Raw genomic sequence first — 22,806 nt, 5'->3', positions numbered from 1 at the left:
ACTGAGCATATTTCCCTGTACTACACAGTAGGTCCTTTTTGGTTATTCAGTTATTATCTGCATGTGTGTTTTATATTTATTTATTTGGCTGCTTTGGGTCTTAGTTGCACCACGTGGGCTCTTAGATCATCATTGCGGTGTGAGGGATCTTTCAGTTGTGGCTTGTGAACTCTTAGTTGGGACATTCAGGATCTAGTTCCCTGACCAGGGATCGAACCCAGGCCCCTTTTTGGGAGCTTGGAGTCTTACCCACTGGGCCACTGGGGAAGTCCTTATTATCTTTGTTGATGTTCACATTGTCCCTTCTTTTGGCCAGTGAGATTTTATTGAGGTTGGCTCCTAAGTGTGCTTTTGTAATATTATTGTAAATACGAGACATCAAATTTATAGAGAAGTTGAAAAAGTACAAAGAACTCTTCTTGCTTTACCCTGGATTCCCCACCTTTCCTTTTAGCATGACCATTAGTAGATATGATCCTAAATAATGCTAGATAGAGTTTTGTTGCCTTCTGTCATGATATTGCCCCAGATTCACCTATGTACTTCTCCAACACTGTTTTAGATCAGTTATTTCTCAGAGGATTCTTGGTTCCTTTTAGTGGGAAATGAATTTTCAGGAGCACAGTCTAGGTTCTAGGGGCTGCTGAGTTGGTCATTTCTAGACTTTTTCAGTAAACACAACTATGAAATATTTTAAAGATATTTATTAGTACTTTTCCCCCCGAAAATGAATGTTCTGGGAAACTTTGCTTTTTCCTTTTTTTAAAAAACAAACTTATTTTTAGTGAGCAGTAAACTCAAATCTAGGATGTAACTGTCTTGTTCATTATATCAATAGTATCAGGTAGCAAATAAGCATTCAACAGTTACTTGAATGAATAAGTGTTAAATTTGATAATGTAAATAAATGTTATGTAAGATCTGAATATATTGGACATTTAATAAATAGCTCTTTTTATGACTTTATGTTTTTAAATTTCTAGTCTTAAAATAGCCTTTCATTTTTACTTTTTCCCCCCTTAATTTTTCTTTACAGAATTGAAGAAGATGCCCCTGCTCCTTCTACTTCTGCAGATAAAGTGGAGAGGTATGATTATTTACAGTGGTGTGATTTGATTTATATCTAGAACATAGACATAAGAGCTGTGTAACTTGAGGACAGTTTGTTTTATCATCTTTAATAGGTAACGAGTGAGAGTGAATAAGTGTTAAAGTATTTGTAAATTAAAAGTATGGAGTCCTAATAAATTTATTTTCAGTCCTTCACTAAATGATTTTATAATCTGTGACAAAATGTGAAGTATGAATGCACTTCTGCCTACTAAAGTAAGATGATTGTCTTTAGCAAAAGCACTTGTGTGGCCATTTGAATTAAGAATCAGATTTTTCTTTGTGGACATGGGGACAGGGGAGGAGAGGGTGAGATGTATGGAAAGAGTAACATGGAAACTTACATTACCATGTGTAAAATAGATAGCCAACGGGAATTTGCTGTATGGCTAAGGAAACTCAAACAGGCTCTGTATCAACCTAGAGGGGTGGGATGGGAAGGGAGATGGGAGGGAGGTTCAAAAGGGAGGGGATATATGTATACCTGATTCATGATGAGGTTTGACAGAAAAACAGCAAGATTCTGTAAAGCAATTATCCTTCAATGAAAAATAAATAAATTAAAAATAATTAAAATTTTCATGGAATTCTGGATTTGAAAGGATGACCAACAGACAAACTGATTACGCAGACTTTGTAGTGAGCTTTTGTAGTGATAGATCGTGGGTTAGCTCAGCCTTGCCAGAGCAGTTGAGAGGTCTAAGGAAATAAAATACTACAGTTTAAATGTAGCAGGTATTCAAAAAATGTTGATTTTAAAAGTATATGACACCTGAAAAGAAATCTTTTTCTTGCAGTCTGGATGTGGATAGTGAAGCTAAGAAACTCTTGGGATTAGGACAGAAACATCTGGTAATGGGTGATATTCCTGCAGCTGTCAATGCCTTCCAGGAAGCAGCTAGTCTTTTGTAAGTACTGTATTACATTCCTAATAAACTTGAGTCATAAAAAGTTGTTTAATGGGAAAAAGAATGAAAAGCAAGAGTTTAAAAAGATTTATTTTCATGTATGAGTTTATTCCTATAACTATAAAACTCACGTATAACTGAGCGGTTTTAGCCTTTGATTTTCCTGAGTTAATGAAATTTGTTTTCTGTTGATCACTAACTAATTTGTCCCAGTTCTGGGACTTGTTCCAATTTTAACAGTGGAAGTGTTTTTTTGTTGTTGTTGTTGTTTTTTAACTTTTTATTTGAAGTGGAGTTGATTTACAATGTTATATTAATTTCTGCTATATATCAGAGTGACTCAGTTATATGCATATATACTTTTTTTTTATTCTTTTCCCTTAAGTATATATCCCAGGGTACTGAATACACCTGTATAGTAGGGCTGTGTTTACTCTAATGCTTGAAGTTCTATATCCAGGGGGAAGTCCGTAATCCCAAGCAAGGCATGGTTAGTCACCCTCTCGCTAATGCTGTTATTAGCACAGCATTTTTCATAGATTCTTAGCACCTTTGTTATCTGTACAATTTCTTGAATATTGATAGTTGACCACCAGGTGGCCATGTGTATCTGTATCTTGGGGGAATGGGTTAGTCTTAGTGCTTCAGGAGTGATTTAGTTTAGCCAAAGACTTTAATGTACTTTATACACTGAGAGAAAGTGTCTTTTAAGTGGTAGCCTTTCAGCCTGTGACTTGTTTTCTCAAAAATACCATTACCAATAGCAGTTGAAGTCAGTCATGCATGCTCATTAGTTGATGACATTATATTTAGTGGAATTGAAGAAATGTTGCTTATGAAAGAGATGCTTATAATAAAGCTGGGTTTCAGGTTTGAGGCTCACTGATTAAGTCTTTGGCTTCTTCATTCCTTTTATTCAGTCAGTCAGGGTTATATTAGTGTATTTTTTTCCTAACCCTTACTCCCTCTAGAACAGAATCTTATTCCTGGATGCCTGTTGATTGTTGTTGATTTATTGGCCTCTGGCCTCTCTGTCGTCATCTGGGCCTGAGGAGCCGAGGTTCTGGTATTCAGTGTTGTGCTGAGAGTAGGACCCAGGTTTCATCTGATGCTAAGTAATTAGGTGTTTTTATATAAAAATCTTACATTGTAAAATGTTAAAATCTAAGTTTTTAATATTGAGCACATAGAAACACACTTCTTAGCTTTTTCCTTCCAGATTCCTGAAAAGTTTAGTTTTCTCACTGTCCTGTCATTAAGGGTATTTGAGTAGAATTTGAGATGCATTCTTCTAATATAACAGACTTCCCTTAAACATGACCTTCATCATTATAGCTTTTATGCTTAGTTGCTCTGGTTACTCTTACTAGACTCTTAGACTATTAGTTGACTTTACCTAGCATGATTTCTGCAGATCCTTTACCCCATAAAAGCTAGTCTCTTTACTCCACATAAAGTACTTCCTCCTTCCCATTTATCATACTTGTGATTTTTCCTCTGCTTCTTCCATGTTTATAGGTATTAATAGCTAAACTTGGTATATATATTGCTATCTATTTCTAAGCATTATTTTGAATGATTTTATATACATTAACTTAATTAGTTCTTGCAGTAGACCTAAGCGGTTCTTAACATTTCCATTTTATAAATGCGAAAACTAAGGCATTGTGAGATTAAGTTAACTACTAAAGTTTAAAGTTAGAGGCAGGATTTGAATCTAGGCAAGAACATTAACTCTTTATCATGATGCCTGTACATGGACTTGATTCATGCTTTAGTCCCAGCCAAAGGCCATCTAACTCCTAACAATATTCTGGCTTATATTGACCCCTATCTTTTATCAGGAGAAATACCTATTAATAGCTTGCATCTTAGATTATATATTTTAATTGTAGGAAATAGATGTCTTTTTAGAATATATATTCTAATTATATAATGTATATTATATATCTAAATACATAATTATGATATATACTATATAGATGAAGAACTGGCAACATTAACTTATTCATTGTTTCTTAAAGTCCCTTGAACCTTGAGTTCAAGAGGAGGGGAGAGTATTGGTTTCCTAGAAGGATGTGTTACAGAAGAAACGTCATTTTATGGCTAAAGAACTAGAAAAAATAGAAGTTTAATTCAGATCCTAGCTGTTTATTCTCTTTTTAGAGGTAAGAAGTATGGAGAGACAGCTAATGAATGTGGAGAAGCCTTCTTTTTTTATGGGAAATCGCTTTTGGAGTTGGCAAGGTATGTCTTTCAAGCTAAGTTTAAAGTAAGATGTTTGTATCATAATGATTTATTTAAAAACTTTTAAGTTTCTTTGTTAAGATTATTTATTGGCCTTAAGATTTCACAGGAACTGAGTGAGACTGGTTTTACTCAGGGGGTTTAGAAAGGAGGATGAAAAATTGATGGGTTGTTTTTGCTTCTCTTTTTCTTTTTTTGCTTGTGCTGCACAGTGTGTGGGATCTTAGTTCCCTGACCAGAGATTGAACCTTCACCCTTAGCAGTGGAAAGTGTGGAGTTTTAACCACTGAACCTCCAGGGAATTCCCTTGATGGGAATTTTGAAAGGCACTTAAAAGAGTAAAGTTATACTTAAGTTTTGACTTTTGCAGTTATTAGAAGCAGAGATCTTTCCATTAGTGAATAGTCATTAACTTACCAAGTCTAGTTTAGAGAGGGAACCTTTAAAAACACTCTCAGCTAGCCCAGAACAATATCCATAACAAGGATGGACGGAAGGACAATTTGGAAACACTTGGCATGTGAAAATATCTTAAGATAAAAAACAGAAGAATCATCTCTGGATAAGGAGTTGGAAAGTTGTTATGATATTCCACCAGAATTTATTAAGCAGAATAAAATACATTGAGGGTACACAGAGTAGCAAATAATCTGTAATCTATTTACTCTCTCACTTTTGCTAAGCTTTCTAATTTTGTAGAGCAGTCTAAGGATTTGTCATGAAAATCTTGCCAGAATGTTTTTGGCCATCTAGAGACATATAGGTGGATGAGAAGTTTGGGAAACATGGCCCTTTTGATAAGGGTTATCAGTGCTTTTTAAGATGGCTGGATAAAGGGTATGTTCATTTTCTTCAGTGCTCTTAAAACCATAGTTTATATTCATTTTGACCATTGCTTTTCTTTCATGAGTGCTTATAGTTTATATTCCCTGTACTTACTTACTCTTCTGTTGCTTTTATAATACAGGGCTAAGTTTCTTTCTTAAAAAGACTTAGGTTCTAGCCATCATACCTTTAGTACTTTCTCCTTTTGTTCTGCTAGAATGGAGAATGGTGTGTTGGGAAATGCCCTGGAAGGTGTGCATGTGGAAGAGGAGGAAGGAGAAAAAACAGAAGAAGAATCTCTGGTAGAAAATAATGATAACATAGATGGTATGTGGAGTTGCATGTGACATTCAAGAGATGCGACATATATTTCTTATATACAAGCGATGGAAATAGGGCTCTCCTTATTTTGAATAGTCTCTCTTGGGGCTACACCTGCATCTGGTGGAGACTGCGGGGGAGGTCTCAGTGAAACTGATGATAGACTTTTTTAAGGGGATAACTTAATTTCCTAAATAAATCTGGTTATTTAAATTGATATTCTAAGTATTAAAATAACCTAAAATATTTTTCTGATGTAAATTTTTAAAAGTCTTTGCAGCTCAGTTATTTTAATGGCTGGGCTTTTGGGGCCCTTTTACATTTTTTGGTTCTAAGAAAATTAAATGTTAATTTCTAATCTGGGTTTTGCTGCTAGAGTTTTACATATCAGATCTATTTTATATATATATACATATATAGTGTTGAGAGGAGAATGTAAAGCTTGGCATCTCTTAGCTAACTGATAATTTGAATGCTCAAGTAAAATAATACCTAATTTAAGGAGCTTGGGTTTCTTTTGCAGTAAATTGCTCTGCTAGTTGGGATTTTTCCTTTGCTTTTCTCAAAGGGGCAGGTAATTTGTAGGCCATCTGCTAAAACATAAGCCAGGCTGTTTGAGGGTTTAAAGGGAATGTATTTTTAGTTTCCATTTATGCCTTTATCATTAAATTCGAAGACATGTTTATGCTTCATGTTCTTTAACCATGTAGAGGAAGCAAGGGAAGAGTTGAGAGAACAGGTTTATGACGCCATGGGAGAAAAAGAAGCCCAAAAAACAGAAGACAAGTCTCTGGTAAAGCCTGAAATGGATAAAGAACAGGAAACTGAAATGGAGAAGGGTGGAAGAGAAGATATGGATATCGGTGAGCCTGCAGAGGAACTACAGGAGAAAGTTAAATCAGCTCCAGATCAGTTAACTGAAACCACTGAAGAAGGAAAAGGAGCAGCGGCACCAGAAGGATTGAGTGAAGCTGAAGTCACTTCTAAGAAGCCAGATCAGGAAATACCGGGTGCTGAGGAAGGAAAATCAGTTTCTGAAACTGACGTCCAAGAAGAGTGCAGAGAAAAAGGGGGTCAGGGAGAAGTAATTGTGAGCATAGAGGAGAAACCAAAAGAAGCTTCAAAAGAACAACCTGTTGTGACTCTAGAAAAGCAGGGCACTCCAGTGGAGATAGAAGCAGTCAAGCCAGTGGATATGGGTGGGGATGAGCCAAAGGAGCAGGTAGCTGCCTCTGAAAGTGAACCAGGAAAGGCTATTCTTGAGCAGTTGGTAGGACAAGAATTGCCTTCTGCCGAAGAGTCACCGGAGGTGACAACACAGGCTGCAGATGCCTCAGCTGCAGAAGCCGGATCAGAAGTCTCTGAGAAGCCTGGAGGGCAGGACACTGTTCTCCCTCAGGATGGTGCAGTCAATGGACTGTCAGCTGCAGGGGATCACGCCTCCACTAAACCACAGACTAATGCAGAAGGACTGATAGGAACAAAAGATGGCTCAGCACTAGAGAAGGTCAGGGCAGAGTTGGTTCCTAGCCAGGAGACTAAGCTGTCTGTAGAAGAGTCTGAGGCAGCCGGAGATGGGGTGGAGACTGAGGTGGCCCAGGGGGCTACTGAGCAATCCCCTGAAGACAAAGTTAAGATAGCTGCTAATGAAGAAGCACAAGACAAAGAAGAACAGATGAAAGAGGGTGAAGGTAACCGGGACATACAAGAGCTACAGTGGGTGGAGTACATTCTGGATTTGACTCACTAATCATGGGTAAAAGTCAGCCTTCCATTCAGAATTTTCCGTCTGCCTTTGGATTAGGAAAGGGCTAAATGAAAATGGGAGTGGTTTAAGAAGGTGGTGATAAGTTGAGCAAGTTAAAAGCAAGTCTTCTTTAGTTGGCTTATAGACTAACGCTTTTACTAATTGCAAAATAGGCCTTTCTGAGATTTGGCTAGCTATCAGTAACTTGTTGCACTCACTAGCCAACAAAGGTGGGTGGTGGGGTGGAGAAGGTAGGGAAATAGTGCGCTAGGCTGGCAGAGAATGCTGAATGGATGTTCACTTGCATGCCTCTGGATTTTTAAATTTACTGTTCACATGGTTCCTTTTTTTCTGCTTTAGGAAGCAGGATTAAAGCAGTAGAATCCACTGAATTGATGCACTTAAGCAGGCATGCCATTTAAGTGAAGGCAGTTTACCCTTGAATGTTTTATCACCAGAGTGAAAGAATTCTGGTAATCTTTACTTTCAGTCTTCAGGAAGTGTTTAGAGGCTTATTCACATTAGTTAAATTAGCCCCCTCCAAAAGATAATTGAAAACTGTGAAGTACTCTTGCAGCTTTCCCTCCTCATTTCATGCTTGCTTTGGCTGCTAAACTGACTTTTTTGTTACTTAGAATGTTATGAAGTGTGAATGCTTTGTATTGTATCATTGGTCTAATTATGATTCCATTTCATCAAGATGTATAAGCCTCTAATTAGCAACTACATAATTGGCACGTCTGACTTGAGTTGTACTATCATTTGAGGATTCTGCTGTGTCTGTAAGATTGATCTAACGGTATTAATAACCACAGGTATAGTCCAATTAATCGTTAATACTTACATATATATACACACACACACATATTATGTAATTGACTGCTTTGAGTTTTCTTACGTTTGAGATGTTCAAAGACCCATTATCAATATCTGTAGCTAATTCTGGTTAACTTCCTTCTACCTGTGTGCAAGTCCTTGTACTCCAGCCAGCACAAGCATGGTAACCAGAAGTGAATTGGCTAAATGGTAGCACCACTGGGCTGCTCATTGGGCTTGAGGAGAGTGTATGGAAAAAGCACAGAACTGAACTCAGTTTTAAAAAAAACCTCTCATGTCTTAATCTTTAGAGTTTCTCACATACATTAAACTTTACTTTTGATTCCAAAATACAGTACTGTGTAGTAGGTAGTATCACTCCAGTTATAGTGATGAGGAAATGGAGGGTTAGAGGTTACGTGACTTGTTTGGGATCAAACAGTAAATCATAGGACCAGAATATGACCCTAGGTCTGATGTGAATGTGTTCTTCCCAGAATACCTCACACTGAGGAAGTCAACTTTAATCCCTTCCTTTAACCCACTTCTTGTCAGAAATGTATGTGGTAGCACTAGCCTGCAGAAATCTTGGAAGAGGTTTTCTCTTAAAACCCTGTGAAGAGGTATTTAAGAGTCATTGTGCTGCTTTGCACAGCTCTCTTGCCACCTTGTTTTGAAGATGCTCTAAGATGAGAGAAGTGGTGTCTCTAAAACGTTGTTTCCCTTTCTCTGAAGGATGACTTACGACAAACAAGATTCCATTTTCAAAGAAACTTAGAAAATAAACAGATCTCTTAACTGAGGCCTTCAGTGCATTTCTGTTAATACCTGGGCACAGATTACCAGGTTGAAAAATAGTGGCTTTCTCATTAACTTAGCTCTTCTCCACCATTCCATGAAGGTAATGCAGATTCCTCAAGAGAAACAAGTGTTTTTCTCAGACCATTATAAGAATTTTAATTTAAAAATTTGATGTAAAACTCCAAATATCTAGACATTTTATGCCAAAATAAATGCCACTTTCTAGCATGCTGGTATGAGTTGAACAGATACCAGATAAATAAGAATATAGAACAGCAACATTTTGCCAAATTTTCCTGCACATTGGGAAGATAAGGTGTTTGGTTTTTTAAATATTGTGAGAAATACACCCGATCTGCTTCACCTGTCATGTGTTCTAGTGGAGGATGGGCTTCATCCTCAAAGTCAATAAGACCACCCATCTAGCCTAACATTAGGGAGCTAAGTATACAAACCACTTTGAAATTTGGGCACTGAAAGCTACTGGTATGTGGTGGTGAGTACTTGTATTTCAGAAGCACCAAATTACATGGTCAACAGGAGAAAAGGGAGGTACCTGATAAAACAGTGTTTGCTATAGAGGTTAATTACAATTAACTTGTAACTTTAACTGGTTCTTAGGACTTTAGTTTGTCCTAATTTATATGACTTTTCTTTGCCTATTTCCATCCTAAAGAAATATTGGTAGACAGATAAAAGTTCTTTAACCTGACTTCATGGCCCTAATGCCTAATTTTCAGTTAGGAGACAGTATTTGAGCTCTTCTGATGGTGTTAAATGCTTAATGAAAGATGGCAGAAATAGGCACATTATACCCATTTTATGAATTGTTTGAACCCAAGTGTGTAGAGCTGTTTATCAGCAGCCTGTCCTCGCAGGCAGTTAACTTGTATTTGTCAGTATGATGAAATGTGGTGTTGGTATGGCTGCAGACTTTAACATGATACTGGAAAGTCAAATAACATACTGCTCACTCAAATTCTGTGCATGCTGGAGCTGGCTGGAGTGCGGCATGCTCATTGGTGAGGAATGGTGAGGGCTGTGCTTCTTTCCACGGCTGTATTGTGGGAAAGCATCTTCTTGAGCATCCTTGCTTCAAATGGACTGAAGTAATTTAACTTTTGGTATTTTCTTGGCCTTATTAGTATTAACTGACAGTTGGCTTAAAGAACCCAGGAATACTGGCTGAGGCCTCCAACTGACTCTGAGTAGATGGGAGTTTCTAGCCAGTGCATCAAAGTCAGTAGTTAATTTCTTTTGATCTGAACTGTGCAGGTTGACTTTTAGAAGAGAAACACAGCCTGTTGGTCATTGAAGGTCTGAATTATTTAAGATTATGCTAAGTCTGGATTAGACTCGAGTTAGACTGTTAACCACTGACTTTATTATTTATATCCAGTTCAAATGTTACCCGATTTGGCTTGAATCTGGCCTGTCCTACCCCAGAATATAGGTCATTTGACATGTTTATTGGAATCTCTGACTTGTCCTGTCATCTTTGTCTGTTATGTTTAGTATTCTCAATACTGAAGAATTTTTGCTTGCAGAAACCGAGGGCTCAGAAGAGGAGGATAAAGAAAATGACAAGGCTGAAGAAACACTAAATGATTCAGCTCTTGAAAACAAGGTGAATTCTTATTTGCCGAGTATTATCTCCTTTCTTATTGTAGGACTGTGGTTTACTAGTGTAGGCATAATTATTATAGATAGTCATTTCTTGGTTAGGGTTTGGGGACCCTTTATTCATGCTGAGAATAGGCAGATCCATTTGATCCTAGCAGTCCTGTCAATTAGGACAGGACCCAACATACCATTGCTAACTGTCACTGATGCTGAAGCTCCAGTACTTTGGCCACCTGATACGAAGAGCCTACTCATCGGAAAAGACCCAAATGCTGGGAAAGGTTGAGGACAGGAGGAGAAGGGGGCAACAGAGGATGAGATGGTTGAATAGCATCACGAACTCGATGGACATGAGTTTGAGCAAACTCTGGGAGATGGTGTAGGCTAGAGAAACCTGGCTTGAAGTCCATGGGGTCGTATAGAGTCGGACATGACTTAGTGACTGAGCAACAACTGACATAAGGTGATACAGGGTAGACTTTGTAGGGGTCCATTGTGTAGGTTTAGAGAGAAAATTCTGAATTTTGAATCCTCTACCAGTTCTGCTCCTTCACCTCAGCCATACTAAATTACACATTTTGATTTGTAATCAAAGATGCCTGTCTTGTACTTCTGCCTAACACCAATGATTTGGATATACTTTAGTCCCTTCAAGAAAATGAAGAGGAGGAGATTGGGAACCTAGAACTTGCCTGGGATATGCTGGATTTAGCAAAGATCATTTTTAAAAGGTAAAACTCTTGGTGCTTTTAGCCTTAGGCTGGGAGTTTGGGGGTTGAAAACAAAGCAGTTAGGCTTGGTCAGATGTTATTAGGGTTTCTAACTATCTTTCCTTTTAGGCAAGACACGAAGGAGGCTCAGCTTTATGCTGCACAGGCACATCTTAAACTTGGAGAAGTTAGTGTTGAATCTGGTAATACATTTTCTGTTTTACTCTCTAACACACTGTTTCCCCGCCCCGTGCCTGAACCTTCTAATTCCTTAAAATCCAGCTCAGTTGATCATAAATTGTGGGCAGTTAGTTTTGAATGGACAGTAGGTGTTTGGGGTTCGTTATGGTTCCTAGAACAATGAATAGTCTTTTAAATGATACTGTAAATGAAAGTCTCTTGGTAGGTTTTTTTTTTTCTTTTGGCTGAACTGTGCAGCATGCGGGATCTTAGTTCCCTGATAGGGGTGAACCCATGGCCCCTTTGCATTGGGAGTGCAGAGTCCTAATCACTGGCTCGCCAGGGAACTCCCTCCCAGTGGCTTTTTTAAGTTGTTCAAGGGTCCTGGAGATACTACAAAGAAAAGTGAAATATATATAACATGGGAAAACATTTCTGCAGAATTTCTGGAATTTTAGAAGTTCTGTATATTAAATGTACATTTGCTTGCTATTTTTCTCTTCAATAGAGAATTACCTCCAAGCTGTGGAGGAGTTCCAGGCTTGCCTAAACCTGCAGGAACAGTATTTGGAAGCCCATGATCGGCTCCTTGCAGAGACTCACTACCAGCTGGGCTTGGCCTATGGGTACAACTCTCAGTATGATGAAGCAGTAGCACAGTTCAGCAAATCTATTGAAGTCATTGAGAAGAGAATGGGTGAGTATGCATCGTCTGTTTCCACAAGAATTATGATGGATCCAGTATCGACAGGTTTTTTTTAAAGGTTCCTTTTGTGTTATCTATTACTTACTGCTCACTTCAGCCTTTTCTTTCTAGCTGTACTAAATGAGCAGATGAAGGAGGCTGAAGGATCACCTACTGAATATGAGAAAGAAATTGAGGAGCTGAAGGAGCTGCTCCCTGAAATTAGAGAGAAGATAGAAGATGCAAAGGAGTCCCAGCGTAGTGGGAATGTAGCTGAACTGGCTCTGAAAGCAACTCTGGTTCGTTTGGTTTCCTTGTAGAGTTTTGATAGTCACACATTTGATATTTTTGAAGGCCTTTTATCATGGTACTAGTGTTCCATTTGCTAGGAATCTTCCTCACGACTTGGTTTCCAGGGATTTGGATGTCAGAGGGAATGTGAGAAGTCTTATACGATTTCCTCTCAAATAGTAAATACAATGCTCAAGACAGTATGCTCTGGAGCCAGACTGTGGGTTTGAATTCTTTCTCAGCTATTTACTGTGTGACCATGGGTCTGAGTAGAGAGGGTGGGTGATGTTGCTACCATGTGGAGGCCACTAGTGTTTGAAGTCATCAGTTGCTTGTAGGTAGGTGACCTGGTGGGTTCTATCCTGGGACCCACTTGGGTTTGTCATTTCTCACAGGTGGAGAGCTCTACTTCAGGTTTCACTCCTAGTGGAGGAAGCTCTTCAGTTTCCATGGTGGGTATTCAGGTGATTTTTGTCAATTAATATTAGGCTTCAGTGTATATTTCATATACAGCAGTACATTGGTAACAAAGGTTTCTTTTTTGCCAGATTGCAAGTAGAAAGCCAACAGATGGTGCTTCCTCATCAAATTGTGTTACTGATATTTCCCACCTTGTCAGAAAGAAGGTAAATCTATATATGGTCATTTCTTTTCTATATTCTCCCTACTCTGCATTTCCCTCCCTCCAAATGATACATGAGAATTACCTTTCACATAAACATCCCTAATGCTTGGTGCAATAAGATGGCTGTTTTGGGACTTCCCTGGTGGTTCAGTGGCTGAGACTCCAAGCTTAACGTTGTTGGGGGCCCGAGTTTGATCCCTGGTCAGGGAACTGGATCCCATATGCCACAACTAAAGATCAAAGATCCTGAGAGCCACAGCTAGGACCTAGTGCAGCCAAAAGAAATACATATGTCTTCTAGCAACACTCTCCTGGTCTATTTTAGCCCAAGGGCTATTAGGAAAGCTGATGAGGTCTGGTCAGATCATCCCATCTTAGGAAGCTGGCAGGTTTACAGTAGTCATTCAGCAGCAGACCTCCTTAAACTTAAGCCTCCACTCTTATTTTGCTTCCTGACTCAACTTCAGATTTATGGGTTGGTCACTGTTGTCTGTTCCTCATCCCTATCCTCTCTCTCCATCCTTGGAGAGGCTGAACTGGTATGTTTAGGCATACCAGTCTATTCTCCAGAGGACAGGCTGTGGCTCGGGAGACCCTTAGAGCTGTGAATCCTGGTGTTCATGATCTTTGCACCATAGGGAAGAGGCATGTGTTACAAAATTTTTTTTTTTTTTTTTACAAAATTGTTTTATAATTGTCCTTTTAAAAACAGTAAGCACATTTGTGAAGCTTTCACAATTAATTATATCTTTATAGAGGAAACCAGAGGAAGAGAGCCCCCGGAAAGATGATGCAAAGAAAGCCAAACAAGAGCCAGAGGTGAATGGAGGCAGTGGGGACACTATTTCCACTGGAACCGAAGTTGCTGAAAACATGGAGGAGGAGGTGGGCAGTTAAGCAGGGTTTGGACTCTTGCCTCATTTCCCTTGTTCTCAGGGCCTGGGGAAGCCAATGCATGTTCCCCAACTTGATCCTCTTTGGATTATTTGATTACTTTCATAAAAACAATGAGGTTGTACAGGAAACAGTTTGGTTATGAAATGTAAGATGTCTCATTGTCAAATATATACCACAGGTCCCCCTCTAATGAATGTGGGAGAAGACACGTGATTCGGTCACTTTTGCTTGCTCCTCTTTCTATCAGCCTTATTACAGAGAAGTTAGGAAATGGGTGTATACTTGTGATCCCTTTTAGTGTAGAGAGCAAAGCAGAATTTAAGGGACCTGTGTTGTTCCTCTGACTGAGGCCGACTCAGTTGTGTAAGAAAGAATGGCTTAAAGTAGGCTCACTTATGCCCAGGCTCCCTGTTTATCTTCCAGGCCGAGAATAAAGCTGAAAGCCGGGCAGCAGTGGAGGGGACAGTGGAGGCCGGAGCTACAGTTGAAAGCACTGCATGTTAAGAGAGGGAGCAGAGCCTGCCTCCCAGTGGAAAGTGTTTTTGTATATAATGTATTTTTTCACTTTTTGGGGATTCTTTTTGTATAACTTCAATAAAGATTGTAAGCAAAGGTTGAGGCTTTGATGATTTTTTTTTTCCCTTAAATATTGGCTTAATCTGTGCCCCTTGGAGCACTCTGGGTTTTATACAGTGGCCAAAGGTTTTTGTGTTTTTTTCCTCCTCTGTATTGATCTCTGTTGGAAGTTCTAATCCAGATTCCTGTCTAATGTGGAGGTGATGAAATCAAGCGTGACCGCAGGCCCTTATCTTCCAGTGGTGCTGTCTTTTCCATTATAAATACTCTGAACCTGGGCTGTCTTGCAAATTGAGTGGTGCTCTCCCTGGACAAGGGGCTACAAAACAAGACTTAGTTAAGATCTTGTTCTTTGGTGCTGATACTGTTTGATGGACTTTGTGAGCTAATAACAGCTATGCCAGGCCTTGGGGCACCTTGGTATCCACCTGGTGTCCAATTAGGGCCATAATCCTGTCCTGGAAAAAACTGACGAAAATTTGGGGCAAGGGAGCGGGCAGGGGGAGTGATCCTTGAGGAATACTGTTGTGCTAACTATATAAAATTGAGCTTGCAAGTGGCTGAGGGACTGACTGGACACTTTGGATGTGGTTGGAAGAATCTGTGGGGAGAACTGGCTGGTTGAGTTACATTGTTATATTTGAACCTTTATGTACAGAAAATATCAACAGTTGAAATTGTTACCTGTCCACAGTTTTGACTTATTAAATAAAGATGTTAAAATGCCTCTGGACTTGTGTTTAAAGAGTGCGGATCCTGAGCTGCCTGGAGCATTTCAGTGGGATGTGGGGTTGAAAGGTGGAAACTGGCTCAGCAATTCTGGCTGCCCAGTCCGAGGGTGCTGGTGTTTAGGCCACTGGTGCTAAAGCCGTCCCATTGGGCCCTTGCTGATGTCCAGGGTGCAGAGCCAGTGTAAGATCTGTGACTTGGCTGCCTCTGAGCTGACCTTTAAGAAACTGCTTTATACCAGGCAGGATCTGAACTCCAAACAGTGCCTGCCCTCGACTACCTAAGGGGATTTGATAATTCCACCATTCACAGGGCTACTTTGCTGCACTGGACAGATGGCAGGTTAGAACAGGCAAAGGCAGCCTTAATTATCAAGACTTTGATTTTGCTGACACTGGTCTGAAGCCAGGCCCAGTATAATAACAGCTGGATTTCACCTCTGATGAGCCCCCTGCCAACTTGGAGGGAACATGACCCAGGTTGTTTGTAAGTAGATAGGCTACAGGAGCTCCCTGTTTTATGGTGACCTTGAGAATCTGGAAGGCTTCCTGGAGGATGTGAAGAAGCTGGGATAAATACGTGGGCTGTAAGACTGGCTTTAGCAAAAAAAACATAACACATGGGGGGGAGCTCATAGAGTTCCTTTTTTTTTTTTTTTAATTTTATTTTATTTTTAAACTTTACAATATTGTATTAGTTTTGCCAAATATCGAAATGAATCCGCCACAGGTATATCCGCGTTCCCCATCCTGAACCCTCCACCCTCCTCCCTCCCCTCCCCTCCCTCTGGGTCGTCCCAGTGCACCAGCCCCAAGCATCCAGTACCGTGCATTGAACCTTCTTTAGCTGAATGAAAGACTCTCTCCAAGTCACCTTTCAAAGAATTTATATGCTAGACAATACTATAAACCTGATGTGTTTAATCCTCACATCAATCTTTTTTTTTTTTAACAAAAGGATAATAGGTAAAGAAAGACCAAGTGCTTGTGGAAGTTAGAGCTGGGATTGGAGCTCATGTTAATGTGCTCACATCTGTATTTGTTTCCAGACTCTTGTCAGAACATGGAGATAGTAAAGCTGCAGATCCCAGAAGAGGCCTCAGTCTGGGCCCCAGCCTTGTGCACGTTAAGCTACTCATACCCCCGTTCTTCTGGACTCTGAGCCAGTGGGGGTTGGTCAAAGCTGTGGGGGAGGGCCCAACCCTCTTCTCTGCACCCGAGTCTGCTAGTTCAGGCATCTTCTGGAGGAGGGGGGTCAACAAAGGCAGTTGTTGGGGTGAGGGGGCTGGCTTCCGGTGAAGATGAGTTGGGTACCTGTGGAACAAGGAGAGGGTAGATCTGTAGCAATCTTGGTGTAGAGGTTAATAGCACAGCGTCTAGTGTCACACCACTTTACAGTTAACTGCTCACTGTGAACCAAGTTAACCTCATGGTGCTCTCATTTCCTTATCTGTTGACACAGCTGTACGGACCTAACAGGATATGTGAGTCACATGAGTTCATTCACAGAAAACACAGTAATGGCTTGGTAAGTGCTTAGTGGTCAACAAAGGCTGGTTATTAACCACATCAACCACACCTGTGTTGTCCCTGCTCTAGTTGGGCCCTCACCAGGGGTGGGTACTGGTACTCGTGGGCATTTGCTGGATTGATCTCTGCCAGGGTCTGGACACCTGCATCTCTTGTATTCACCAGTCGCAGAAAGAGCTCGGCCTGATTAACCTGGGGAAAGGTGAGATGGCCTTGCATCTGTAACGTGAAGGAGCAGACCCAGCCCCCATCCTCCACACTCACCTGGGGAATCCTGTTAAGCTGCCCAGGGCTAAGGTGCCCAGGGCTAAGGCTGGGGTCCGGAGGGAGGGCCCGAAATGGGAGACGCCAGCGACCACTTAGCAGCCTTTGATTCTGGTCAAATAGCACTAGTGAGGCCCAGGCCTTTGGCTGTGGTGCCTTAGCCCATGCTAGCCCCTGCCAGGCCCGGAGCTCACAGACCAAGGCTACTGATGGTGAGGGTGGTAGTCTAGAGCAAAACCAAAAATGTGTCAGGAGCCAGAAGTGGGTTATGCTCCCTTCCTAGGACTTGGGCCTCAGAGCCAGAGTCCTTGTATACAGATGAGGAAATACAGCAGAGTGAGGGACAAGCCTCAGCTGTGGCAAACAGCACCAAGGAAATAATCCCCATGTACTGACCTGGGTACAGGCTGCTTGCTGGCAAGGATGGCACAGTTGCCCATGGGCCCAGGAGCTGGAGGTGGGGGCAGGCAAAGGGCTGGGGGTAGCGCTGTGGTCCCTCCTGACTCCCGTCCATCTCGGGCCAAACCAGTCATCAGTTGCACCCAAACCCAAGAAGCCTCAAGGCCCCGCAGGAAGTCATAGAAAATGACAAAGCCAGCCCTAGGAAACACAGGTCTCAGGCCCCAGTCCCACCCGCCCACCACCCAGGCAGTTCCCCCATTCTAGCTGGCCTGAGTGGGTCTCCTAAACTAGTAGCAGTGACTAAGTCACAGAGGATGTTGAAGGAGGGAGCAGGCCTCACCCAGGGTTGTAGGGTGCAGGGCCCAGGACGTCAGTTGTGGGCAGGAGGTAGTGTGGATCCCTGGCCGGGTTCCTGGTCATGGCTCCAGGAAGCTGCGACTGCGCAGGAAGAGTTAATTCTTCCAGAAACCCTCCCAGGCAGACACTATGCTCCCCGAGCTCCCCCAGCTGCACAGAGCAGAACTGCCCCAATCCAAACCCCCGGTCCTCACAGCCTTCTCAGCGCCACCCAAGAATAGGACTCTGGTGGAGGGCGGCAGCTGGGGAGCCACTGGAGGCGGGAGGCTTGGGGGATCTTCCCTCCTCAGGCGTGGGCTCGGATTGGCCCCAAGTCTCGGCTCCCCTTGCCCTAGGTACACGGAAGAGAAGGGGCCCTTCAGCAGGACGCAGGAAGTGAGATACCTCATCCCCAAGAGCCAAACCCATGCAGACACCTGGAGATGCGCGTGGACACGGGACTGATGGGGCGCAGACACGGGTCGCATTCCCCGTGCATGGCCCCTCTAACCCCTTTCTCTGAGCCTGGCCTGCTGGGGAGGGCTAGGCAGGGTGGAACTGGCTGCTCACTGACCCCAGGGTGTCTGGCCTGCGCCCCTCTGCATCTGCAAAGCCAGGATTTCTGCCTCCAGGCGCCGGTTTTCAGCCTCCACTGCTAGAAGCTCCTTGAATGCAGCACCTGCCCGTCCTCCTGAGATTGAACAAATGTGACCCGTCACCTCTGATCTCTGGTGACCAGCTGCTCTGAGCAGCTCTCCAGCCTTGGTACTCTCTGAACACGGCTGATTGTCGGCTAACATTCTAGCCACCACCACAGAGACAAATGTTCTACCTCGGAGTTTCACTCAAGTGGTTCTCAAGCCAAAGGCGTCCTCCCTCACCGCCCTTCCCTCTTTCCAGAGAGGTCTCCCGGCTGGCCCGCTTCTGTTCACCCCTGCGGGTCCGCGACCGCCGAAGCTCCAGAGCTGATGCCTCCGCTTGCAGCTGCCACATCCAGCCCAGAACGCCGGGGTCCTGGCCCCCGCCTCGAATGTAGGCCTCACGCAGGGCCCTAGGGAGTAGGGGACAGGAAGGCAGCAGCGTTTTACCAGAATCGATCAGCGCTTCGTCCCGAGAACGTCCCCGGGCCCGGACCTCACCCGATCTCCGCAGGCAGAGTCCCTGGGGTGGCCTGTAGCACCGGACCACAGAGTTCTGCTTCTCTCACGGTGTTCAGCCGGGTGCTGGGGTCGGGGCCGGCGGCGCCGGGACCGCTTCAGAGATGGAGACGCGGGTCTCCGGTAGCCCCGCCCCTTCCCGACGGCTCCCGCGCGGCCTCCAGGCAGAGCCCCCCTCCCCGCTCAAGCCCCGCCCCGCGCAGGGGCGGCTCTCCCGGGTTCCCACGCATCCTTCTTACACCGGGTTGGCCTGGAGCTGCTGAACGTGCGCCCCTAACTTCTCCAGAGCTCCCCGCGTTCGCCCTGCCTCTGCCCGGAGTTCTCGAAGCTCTCGCTCCAGACTGAATATGCGTGATTTCCCGTTCCCGGTCCAGGCCAAACCTTGGAGGCGCCGGCTCAGTTCTGAGGGGGTAAGAGATCAAGTCACGACCGTGGGGCGACCTCAAGCCAAGGGGGGAAGGTGGGCCCTAGTCCCCCTCTGTCCCCTCACCCTCGCTGCGCTGCTCTAGGGCCCAGCTCTGTGCCGCGGTCTCTGCCACGCGCCTGGCGTGAGTCCAGTGCAGTGCCAGCAGCCGCTCGCCCAGGCTGCCAGCAGCCTTGGAGTGGGCGCTCTGAGTCGTCGCCTCTGAACGCCTCCAGGGCCCCTGTGGCCCCCTGGGGATTTCTGTTATCCAGGGTCTCATTTCCTGCAGACAGAGCCGCAGCCGCTGCACCTGAAGGTAACAGTTACCCGCAGCCTCTGTTGGGAGTAATCTGACCTACTCGTGATCTGTAAGCTTGGGGGGCAATGCTGTTTTGTGCCCATGGGAAAAGCCAGGTGTACCTCCTCTGTTAGCCTCTTCAGAGCTGATTTGCCGGCCTCCTGCTCCCGGAGGCCCTGGTGTTCTTGTGGCACAACCTGCGGATGGGGTGTGGGGTGAGGAATGCTGAGAGTCACTTCAATACCCACTCATGACCATGGAGGCCTTTACCCCGGGTACCCGTGGTTCAGTGGCTACTGGGGGCTGTGCTCCAATCATCACCTCCCGGGTCTGACGGCCAATGCAGAAGCGCTGAGTGTGGGTGGCCAGCAGGGCCCATGAGCGGAAAACCATGTCACAGGATCCACAGGGCAGGAGCCCTGGCTCCCTGGAGTGGGAGGCCATGGGAGGGGACCCCTTTCCTGACACCAGCCAAGACCTGGAGAAAACAGGACAGAGGGGCAGAGGGAAAGGGAGAGGAGGATGAAATAGCCAAAGGTAGAGAGGAAAGACCACGTTTACCAGGTCAAGTTTGTTTGGGGAGAAGCTTTAGCTCCCTGGGCAACCACCTCAGGTCTGGGCAGGTCTGGAGAATGAGTGGGAAGGCTTAGTCACCTTAGGGAGGAGTCCCTGGCTTGAAAAACACTGTTAAAGCATTGTTCCACCTTGTATGAGTATAGGCAAGTCTCTTACCACCACATCTTGGTTTTTCTGCCTATATTAATAAAGGGGAGCAAACAGCTGCCTCCTAGAATTTCAGCTGAGTCCATATCACCACATACTTCATCTTGGCCATTTAATAGCCTCTGGCAGAAAAGGTCATCTTCTTCATTCTTGTTTTGCCCAAGTGGATGTATCCCAAGTTAAATGTCATTGTCCATCCAGGGAATACTTGAGAGAGAAGGCATTGTGCCTGGAAACCATGACTTGCTGGTTGAGTAACAAGCATTTCCTTCCACCATGCCTCTCTGGAGGTAACATTTTTTGCATAACCAAGTCACACCAAGGCTCCCCAACTCCCAATTCCCACCACACCCCAACCAAGATAATCAGCACAGCCCAGAAAAGAAGGTTCTGGAAGAACACAATCCATCAGAAAAGGAAATCAAATACAGAAAGGTACCCCTTCACTCGAGACTGGGGCCCACACAGGCCCCACTCCTGCTGACCGATCTCCCTGCCAGCTCCCTGAGTAGATGAATCCAACAGCAACAGGAGCTCTGACTGCTCCATGTTTCTAAACAAGCAGGTGGTGGTTACCCCACCCCCAGGGACTTAAGGCCAAGGCAGGAGGAGCAGCAGGTTACACAGTACTTCAAAGTATATAATCAAAGTCCAGCTCAATTTCAAGTGAGAAAAGGGCTACACTTTAGAAATTTGTTCTGAGAGCACTAGTTAAGTGGCAAAGCCCAAGACCAAATATACAGGATATGTCTAACTCAACCTACTTCTCATTTCCAATTTATAGTTCATTTAATAGTATTTCATTGAGCCTAAGATGCACATTTTTCATATTTTAATACTGAAATAAAGATTCACAATTAATGTAGTGTCATAACTCAATTTTTTTCTTTTCCTTCCTTCCTCTATTAATCTCTCTTTTGACCGCCCACATGGCACATGGGATCCCTAGTTTCCCAATAAGGGATTGAACCCTTGCCGCCTACACTGGAACTGTGGCGTCTTATCCACTAGATCACCAGGGAAGTCCCAAGTTTTCTTATTAGTACTCTGCCTTCCTATCCTTTAGAATCTACCAAGTATCATGGTGGTTTCCCTTCCTCTAGTCTCTACCCCTTCTGGAATCTACACTGTAAGACAGTTATCCTTTCAAGTGGTTGGGCCTGTTACTCTTGCTTGTCTCCCATTACAGCATAATCTTGGGCTGCTATATCCACTGGGGACCATGTGATATACAGCTGGTCAAAGAATGCCACCATCAGTGATCTGTTCACTTCTAATTGTTCATCAGATCTTGCCCTAAGATTCCATTTTTAATGTAACTGTTTCTTCTCTTCCCTATTGAGTTGTGTGCTCCTTGCATTCCCAGGGCCTTGCACAATGCCTGGGACACCCTATATTCTTATTTAGCACGAATATTCAGGCACAGAGTTCCTTAAAATAGGCACACTGGCAAATACATGGGCAGTGAAAAACAGCTTCAGAAAGGAAACTTGGGTTTCTGGTTTTATTACTGGTAGTTTATTGCACAGGTTTTCTGCATCAAAAATGTATCTGCTAAAAGGAGAAACAGGTGTGTCTGAATTCGGATTTTTCCTCAGACCTCTAAATCCACTCATCTAATTTTAAAGAAAATATACTTCTTACACAAGACAATCCAAACTGATGCAAAATATTTATTCCAAGTTAGTTATTTTATGCAGTAGTTTTCCCCCTCAACAGACTTGTGATAACCACATCTTTTAAATCTGTAAATAATGTTATCAAAATAATCTTAATCTTTGAAATCTCACAAAAATTTATATTTTACAATCCACCCTGAATATCAAGGCTGCAAGAATAACACAACATTTCCTATATCCAAATATTTTACAGCTGTACCCAGAAAGAAAAAAAAAAGGGAAAAAACCACATATGCTTGGTTAAGGGCTAACGTTACCCGAGCAGCCAGAAATAAAATAAAATATCCAAATTATTAGCATTAATTTAATACAATTATAACTTCAACAGTCACTTTGTCATTGACAATGATTGCTTGAGCACAAGGGTGAGTGCCCCAAGGGCTGGTAGTAGAAGCTGCTGCTGCAGACCAGTGTCTCCTCCTCTCTGCACTGCCAGCTCCCACCTGTGCATTGCCCCATATATACTGTGTGTATGTGTGTTTTAAAAATCTTTCCCACCACACAAAATTCTCTCTATTAAGCAGATAACAGGGAAGAACAACAACAAAAGCTAAACAAGCCAATCGCTCGCTCTCTCTTTGGGATATGATTATTTCCCTTGTGCATGAAGTATTCAACAATAAAATAAGAAAAGGAAAAGGCAAAGAACGATTTCTTCTGTATAACCCCTAAACACACAAGCTGAGTTTACTGGGTCAGATTTAACTGTGAGCATTTATACGCCTACTTCCAGGCATCGTCATCAGATGTCTCACTGCTACTTGTCTCCGTGTCTGAGTCCTCAAACTCTGCTCTGCAAGTGCTCCTCCAAGGGGAGAAGAGGCTGGAACTTCGACTCTGCAAGAAGCCATTCTTTCCGAAGCCGTTTCTTCTCAGCTGTGGTTGGCATGGGAAAAAAAGGAAAAGACCATCAGCAGTCACTAC

The 22,806-nt window shown here is 43.2% G+C and overlaps 3 protein-coding genes across 6 annotated transcripts in view; 1 reads left to right on the top strand and 2 right to left on the bottom strand.

Annotated features, from left to right (window-relative positions):
• The window catches only part of NASP (nuclear autoantigenic sperm protein), a 28,282-nt gene extending 13,193 nt beyond the window's left edge, over positions 1-15,089 (top strand). The window contains exons 2-15 of one of the 3 annotated variants that reach the window (XM_027537420.1): positions 1,037-1,087; positions 1,908-2,018; positions 4,185-4,265; positions 5,308-5,417; positions 6,122-7,102; positions 10,323-10,402; positions 11,044-11,129; positions 11,238-11,311; positions 11,797-11,985; positions 12,106-12,272; positions 12,660-12,716; positions 12,813-12,890; positions 13,646-13,708; positions 14,210-15,089. In XM_027537420.1, the coding sequence (XP_027393221.1) occupies positions 1,037-1,087; positions 1,908-2,018; positions 4,185-4,265; positions 5,308-5,417; positions 6,122-7,102; positions 10,323-10,402; positions 11,044-11,129; positions 11,238-11,311; positions 11,797-11,985; positions 12,106-12,272; positions 12,660-12,716; positions 12,813-12,890; positions 13,646-13,708; positions 14,210-14,290 (2,209 nt within the window). In that variant the 3' untranslated portion in view covers positions 14,291-15,089. Of the gene's footprint in view, positions 1-1,036; positions 1,088-1,907; positions 2,019-4,184; positions 4,266-5,307; positions 5,418-6,121; positions 7,103-10,322; positions 10,403-11,043; positions 11,130-11,237; positions 11,312-11,796; positions 11,986-12,105; positions 12,273-12,659; positions 12,717-12,812; positions 12,891-13,645; positions 13,775-14,209 lie in introns of all 3 variants that reach the window. The other 2 variants (XM_027537418.1, XM_027537421.1) reach the window with 2 other exon arrangements.
• Positions 15,090-15,994: 905 nt separating this feature from the next.
• CCDC17 (coiled-coil domain containing 17) lies at positions 15,995-21,600 on the bottom strand. Its single transcript, XM_027537417.1, has 13 exons — positions 19,760-21,600; positions 19,603-19,677; positions 19,270-19,492; positions 19,019-19,181; positions 18,762-18,845; positions 18,555-18,673; positions 18,197-18,310; positions 17,838-17,974; positions 17,627-17,724; positions 17,281-17,484; positions 16,885-17,110; positions 16,702-16,812; positions 15,995-16,404 (listed from the first exon to the last, which is right to left on the bottom strand). The coding sequence occupies exons 1-13, from the start codon at positions 19,922-19,924 to the stop codon at positions 16,321-16,323; spliced, it is 1,803 nt and encodes a 600-aa protein (XP_027393218.1). The 5' UTR covers positions 19,925-21,600; the 3' UTR covers positions 15,995-16,320.
• Positions 21,601-21,698: 98 nt separating this feature from the next.
• Positions 21,699-22,806, bottom strand: part of GPBP1L1 (GC-rich promoter binding protein 1 like 1) — a 71,976-nt gene continuing 70,868 nt past the window's right edge. Inside the window, exon 12 of one of the 2 annotated variants that reach the window (XM_027537413.1) lies at positions 21,699-22,758. In XM_027537413.1, coding sequence (XP_027393214.1) covers positions 22,606-22,758 — 153 coding nt within the window. In that variant the 3' untranslated portion in view covers positions 21,699-22,605. The remainder of the gene's footprint in view (positions 22,759-22,806) is intronic. The other variant, XM_027537412.1, reaches the window with a different exon arrangement.

The sequence above is a fragment of the Bos indicus x Bos taurus genome, chromosome 3 (assembly GCF_003369695.1).
Source record: "Bos indicus x Bos taurus breed Angus x Brahman F1 hybrid chromosome 3, Bos_hybrid_MaternalHap_v2.0, whole genome shotgun sequence".
Classification (NCBI taxonomy): Eukaryota; Metazoa; Chordata; class Mammalia; order Artiodactyla; family Bovidae; genus Bos; species Bos indicus x Bos taurus.
Note: the sequence above shows the minus strand (reverse complement) of the source record. Positions and strands in the feature narration are given on the sequence as shown.

Excerpts from the sequence above, each read along its gene's own strand:
- CCDC17 (XM_027537417.1), bottom strand. The coding sequence starts at position 19,924 with ATGGCCTCCCACTCCAGGGAGCCAGGGCTCCTGCCCTGTGGATCCTGT. Across the intron at positions 19,678-19,759 it reads CAGTAGCCACTGAACCACGG|GTTGTGCCACAAGAACACCA; the intron begins GTACCCGGGGTA and ends CCCCATCCGCAG. Across the intron at positions 18,674-18,761 it reads ACTCTGCCTGCGGAGATCGG|GGCCCTGCGTGAGGCCTACA; the intron begins GTGAGGTCCGGG and ends CCTACTCCCTAG.